General features: G+C 55.5%; 1 protein-coding gene across 4 annotated transcripts in view; it reads left to right on the forward strand.

Annotated features, from left to right (window-relative positions):
- Positions 1–5,622, forward strand: part of DIO3 (iodothyronine deiodinase 3) — a 71,527-nt gene extending 65,905 nt beyond the window's left edge. For 3 of the 4 annotated variants that reach the window (XM_063332991.1, XM_063332989.1, XM_063332990.1), the window contains one exon: positions 1,334–4,775. In XM_063332991.1, the coding sequence (XP_063189061.1) occupies positions 3,588–4,493 (906 nt within the window). In that variant the 5' untranslated portion in view covers positions 1,334–3,587 and the 3' untranslated portion in view covers positions 4,494–4,775. Of the gene's footprint in view, positions 1–1,333 lie in introns of all 4 variants that reach the window. The other variant, XM_063332993.1, reaches the window with a different exon arrangement.
- The last annotated feature ends 378 nt before the right edge of the window (positions 5,623–6,000 follow it).

Genomic DNA, 6,000 nt, shown 5'->3' on the forward strand with positions numbered 1-6,000 from the left:
TGACAGGCTGGTAACACGACAGGGGCACTAGCGAGCAGCAGTGTGGAGGCAGGTGCAGAAACCCATTAACACATCAGGGGAACTGTACACTTGGTCACGCTGCAAAGCTTTGGTAGGTGGCTCACAGACTCAAGAAAATGCTGGTTTCCGCTTCCTCAGGGCGAGACCCGAGTGTTGCACTACCAGACCTGTAGCTGTGGAATCAGTCCTCCCTCCAAATTAAACAATTCCTTCCCAGTTCAAGCCAGAGTCAGCAAGAAGTGGGGGAAAAATTTAAAAAAAGGTTCAGTGCAGGGACCTCATTGTCATAGATGACATACTTCTCATGTATTCGAAGGTGAGAATGCCAGGGTGGGGTCAGAGAGTCAAAGTCCATGGCTCTGCTAGTGATTTCATGGAGCAACCTGTGGCATGGCACTTTTTTCTTTCAGTTCTCAAAGCTACTCAAAGCACTAGCTAGGTGCTTGACTTTGCATGTTTTTTTCTGAGTCACATATATGGGAAAAAAAGAAAAAGACCCAAACAAACGGGAGGGAGGAAAAGGAAAGCAGGTGTCATCTAAAAGCGGTGAAAGATTAAGAGGGATGTAGGTCCAGAGACAGCCAGAACCATGCACAGACTCCAGCTTACGGTAACTTCTTTGCAGAGGTGTCACCAAGAGCAAACAACTGCAAATGGAGTTCATCCGCCTCCAATTTCAGCAATATAACATCTACCCACTTCTTACATACAGCAGACAGGAGTAATTTCCCACTGCGCCTCTCTGTAGTCACTGGGTAGCTGCTTACACGAGCTCTCATTTCAGGGACGGATCCAAACTTCAGCAAAGTCTTTTTCGTTTCCTTCACATAAAGTTCTGTTCTAACACATTAATGACATGTAGCTTAGATGACATGAGAGGTGGAACTCTCCCAAAATACATTTAGTTTCCTGTCAGAAAGTATTGCGTGCCTTTGTGCAGGAAATTATAAAATAGAAAATAAACATGTAAATATACCATTTCAACACATCCTCTACATCAAAGCAGACCTGATGTTTTTAATTTCAGCTTTTTGAGGTTTTGTTTTTATAAGTTGCTGAATTTATTTTGTAGCTCCTGTTTATGAAAAGAACTTTAAAAGAGTTATAAATTACGTTTATCAAATGAAGAAAAACTGCAAGCATAACGTTCTCAAAAAGGGAAATTACTTGAACCCTGTATGTGCATGCATGCAGACGGTCACACACAAACTTATATATATATTTAAGTTAGTGACTGCTGAACCACAGACCACATGCAGAAGAGTAAAAACCACCCATAACCAGATGTGCCACTGTAAATCCCATATTTTAGGATATAGTCGATGAACTCCTCAGTGCGCAGGAAGACACGAGTTCCCACACTATTAGTAGCAGTGATACGGATTCCTAGAAAGACCGACTACCTTCACGTACCTAAAAATAACCCAAGATCCGACCAGGAGGTACGGCCCTTGTGAAGTACAGAGAAGGTTTACTGGAGTGAAAACACATGATTTTGAAAACCGTCCAGCATAACACAGAAGTGAGAACAGCAGCGACACGTCACTTCAAACCTCCCGAGAACCAAAGGGCTGCAGAAGGAATTCCACCCTTTCCCACGGAATTTTGGACAAATACACGAGCGCTGTACTTCGACTGAATGCATCGGTGCGTGGCGTGTAGGGCCACGCGGAGCCACCGTTTCGCTACGAAACAGTGGCCTCAGGTTACATATGAAATTTCCTCTGCTAGGAAAGTGTAGCGGTGGGACGCTGTAGCAAAATACTTCAGTTCTCTGCTCTATCCACAGTTGAATAGGAAACCCCAATTGAAAAGCTTCCTTCAAGCCATAAAAATAAAGCAAAGTTGTTTCCAGGGAATGGAGAAAAAGTCATTTCCAAAGTCCCTATCCAGCTACAAATATGCTATATAAGACCAAATACTTTTTTTTTACCTCGGAATATCTCTGACTGATCTAGTAGAGCAAAGTTTGTTGATATTCAGGGTTGCAAACCCATCTGTTTACTCAGGCTTTTGTCTGTCAGCATAGTTGAAGAGGTCGCTTTGAGAGATCAATTTTTTTTCCTGGGGGTTTCTTCAGAGCTACCACAATTTGTTATTGCGTCTGTTTAGAGGCTTTAATTTGTGGTTTTCAGGATTGCATAACTGCACAGAGAGGTGGTGAGAGGCCCACATGAAGAGTTCAAAATAAGTTTGACAATATAGTAAATATCTACTCAGTAATTTTCCCTGGACTGAGCACCACAGAATGCCAAAAAAAGTTATTAATCGGGCTAGTGTGTGAACGTGGCTTTATGAGGACTGGAGCACACATTTCCATTCAGATGCTAAAACGCTGTATTCCCTTCACTTGCTGTTGACACCAACCAGAGACGATGCACCGGGGGGCTGCAAACCAGGCGCCTGATTAGATTGCTCTAAAACAGCCTATTCGGAACCAGATAAAGAAAAAATAAAATGAGATTTTAATTTTGCCTTTTATTCAGAGTTCTCGTAATAAGTTACATAAAAATGAAGTAAGCCGCTGAGACTCCCATGAGGAGGCTCAGCATTAATTTTTCCATTTTGCAGATGTTAGATGGGAGGCACGGAGACATGCACAGTCACATTCGGAGAACTGCGGGCTGCACCCAGGGGGAGTTGCAGGTCTTTGGAGTCTCTGGGAATCTGCAGACGGAGACCTGGCGTTGGCCACAGGCAGAAATGGGGGTCAGGACACATACGCACATTGAATGTTTGAGTCGTGTGTCCCCAAAGTCAGCGGCGGCAAGCACCTGGGTGAGTGGCAGCTGTGGCAGCAGCTCAGGGATGCGTGAGTCACGTTTGCATAGCAGAGGGCAGTGTTCAGCATTTTGGACAACTCATATCCCTTTCCAAAGAAGCTGGTGAGAAGATGATGTGCACGCTGCAAGCTGGGAACCCTGCATCGACAGAGCAGCAAGGCTGTGAGCAGAGCTGGCGTAATTTTTCTAGGGCTGTGTCTACACACCAAACTAAATTTAAGCTCCCTACCTCTGGGACAGGTCTCCATCTAGTCCAATAAGAAGGAATTTACATGCCATAAACTCCTCCTGACTGGATGAAGGTTGAAGGTGGCCAGTGTGCGCTCAGCTCTGCGTACTGCAAGCACTTTGCGACTCGCACACAGCCCACCCAACCTAAAACCAGCCCTCGCAGGTCCGCTCCGTGGACAGTACATAGGTCTACCTGACCTTGTCCATGAGGTGACACTTCAGCCATCTGTTTAAGGACTTTGCTAGACCTACTCAGCATCAGAAGCTTGTGTTTATACTTCCCTTGACAACAGAAAAAATGCTGCTGCCCCGCGGGTCTCTGAGCGAGCGCCCGCCCTCACTGACCTGGCCGCGGCAGGACCCCCAGCGAACAGGGGGACATCGCAAAGGCGGCGCTCCCCGGCCACCTCCACCATCACCCCCCGGGAACCCCGCGGCACCGACCCAGCTCTGCGGGGAGCGGGGGAGCGCGGTGGCGGCTGAGCTGGGGGAACCCCGGGGGATGCACGCCCCGGGGCGGGACGGGACGGGGCGGGACGGTCTTCCCCGGGGATGCGGAGGCCGGCCCAGCCAGGCCGGCGTCGAGCGCGCTCCGCAGAGCGGCCGGGCCCCGCCTTCGCACCCGGTACAAACGCGCAGCCCCGGGGCCAGCCCGTCCCCCCCCGCCCCGCAGCCTCCTGCGGCCCCGCCGCGACCCTCATTCCCGAGGGCCCTTGGGGGCGGCCGGTGCCACCCCCTCCGGGGGGACACCCACCGCCGGGGGGACGCCCCCTCCGACGCGGGCCGGCGCAAGGACGGGGGGGGTGGGGGGCGGACACCTCCGGGCCGGGGGGCGGCAGGGCCCCGCGGCTCCTCGCCGCCGCCGCTTCTCGGGCAACAGCTACCCCTAGCGGCCGGAGCGCCGCCCCGCGCCCCTCCTCCGCCGCCGGGCAGCGCCCGCCGCCCCGCGCCCACCTGGCACCCCCCGCACCGGGTCCCGCCGGGGCTCGGGCCCGGGTCTCCCGCCGTGAGGCGAGGCGTTGCCCGCGGGCCGGGGTCAGCGGCCGCATGCCGTCCCGCCGCCGCGGCGGGAGGATGCAGGCGCAGCCGGTCCGCGGGTTCGAGCCCCCGGTGCCCCCCGCGGTGCCGGGGGCGTGTGGCGGGGCGGAGGCCGTGCCCGGGGGGCGAGCGGGCTGGCGGGGCGGGGAGGGGAGGGAGGCGCCAGGAGGGACGCGGCGCGGGCGGCCCGTCCCTGTCACCTGCGGCACCCGCCGGGACGGCCCCCGGCCCCCGCTCCCGCCGCCGCTCCGGCGCGGCGCCGGCTCCGCGCTCGCACAGCCCGTACGGGAACCGGGCCGGGCCGGGGGTCGGGCTGCGCCTGTTGCATCGCCCTTGGCGGGGCTGTTTGCGAGCGCCTGCCGCTATCTGCGGCCGGGGACCCCGGCGGTGCCCTATCTCGGACTCTCTGCTAGTGCCTGATAGCGGCTGCTCCCTGCTTCGTTGCACGTCCCTCGCAGCTCCCGCCGGGGCTCTCTCCCCTTTTGTCTGTGTATTTTTAGGTCATTAGAGTGGAGGGGTAGGTAATCCCCAGGCTCAAGTTCCAGAGGGGCGGGTTCTGTCCGGAGGTGGAGTCACTTTTCATTTAAATCCCTGACTATAAAATGGGCTTAAAGAGAAGCGGGATCTCAGCTGTGCAGCACAGACCCCGGCAAGCAGGGTGCGTGGGGGCCCCCAGGCAGCCAGCGCCCTGCAGCACAAGCCGCTGCGATGCTCCACTCCCTTGGCGTTCACACCTTGCAGCTGCTCACCCAGGCGGCCGCCTGCATCCTCCTCTTCCCCCGCTTCCTGCTCACCGCCGTGATGCTCTGGCTCCTGGATTTTCTGTGCATTCGGAAGAAGATGCTGATGATGCCCACGGCGGAGGAGGCGGCCAGCGCCAGCGAGGGGCCGCCCCCCGACGATCCCCCGGTCTGCGTGTCCGACTCCAACCGCATGTTCACGCTGGAATCGCTGAAAGCCGTGTGGCACGGGCAGAAGCTGGACTTCTTCAAGTCGGCGCACGTGGGCTCCTTGGCCCCCAACCCCGAGGTGATCCAGCTGGACGGGCAGAAGAGGCTCCGCATCCTGGACTTCGCCCGCGGCAAGAGACCTCTCATCCTCAACTTCGGCAGCTGCACCTGACCCCCGTTCATGGCCCGCCTGAGGTCCTTCCAGCGCCTGGCCGCGCACTTCGTGGACATTGCTGACTTCCTGCTGGTCTACATCGAAGAAGCACACCCCTCCGACGGCTGGGTCAGCTCGGACGCAGCCTACAACATCCCCAAGCACCAGTGCCTCCAGGACAGGCTGCGGGCAGCTCAGCTGATGAGGGAAGGGGCGCCCGATTGCCCCCTGGCCGTGGACACCATGGACAATGCTTCCAGCGCCGCCTACGGTGCCTACTTCGAGAGGCTCTACATCATCCAGGAGGAGAAGGTGATGTACCAGGGAGGCAGAGGACCAGAGGGCTACAAGATCTCGGAGCTGAGGACCTGGCTAGACCAGTACAAAACCCGGCTCCAGAGCCCCAGCACGGTGGTCATCCAAGTGTAAAAAGGACCTGGCAAGAAGCGCAGGGGTGGAGAGGCGAGGGGAGGGCGGGAGGAGAGGTGGGGAGGGAGAAGGCATTGCGACCCGGATGGCAGGAGCTGTCTTCCCCCGGGGACACTCGAAGGAGGCTGCTGTGCGAGCTTTCGAGCAAGATGTGCCATAGTCCTTTCTCTATTCAAATCATGTTGATTTGCCAGCCACGCTCTGTCAATACTGTATTTCCATGTGCGTTTTGTAAATAACCCTCTTTTTTTTTTTTCTTTTTTTTTTTTCTTTCGAGAAGCGTTTACTATTTTTTAAGGAGGCTCTCTTCCTACGGGATCTGTTCCCAGCTGCGTGTGTGCGCGGGTGTATGTCTGAAAAGTTGTGTACAAGTGCTCCGTGCTGCCTAGCAAGT

This window comes from Chroicocephalus ridibundus, chromosome 4 (genome assembly GCF_963924245.1).
Source record: "Chroicocephalus ridibundus chromosome 4, bChrRid1.1, whole genome shotgun sequence".
Lineage (NCBI taxonomy): Eukaryota > Metazoa > Chordata > Aves > Charadriiformes > Laridae > Chroicocephalus > Chroicocephalus ridibundus.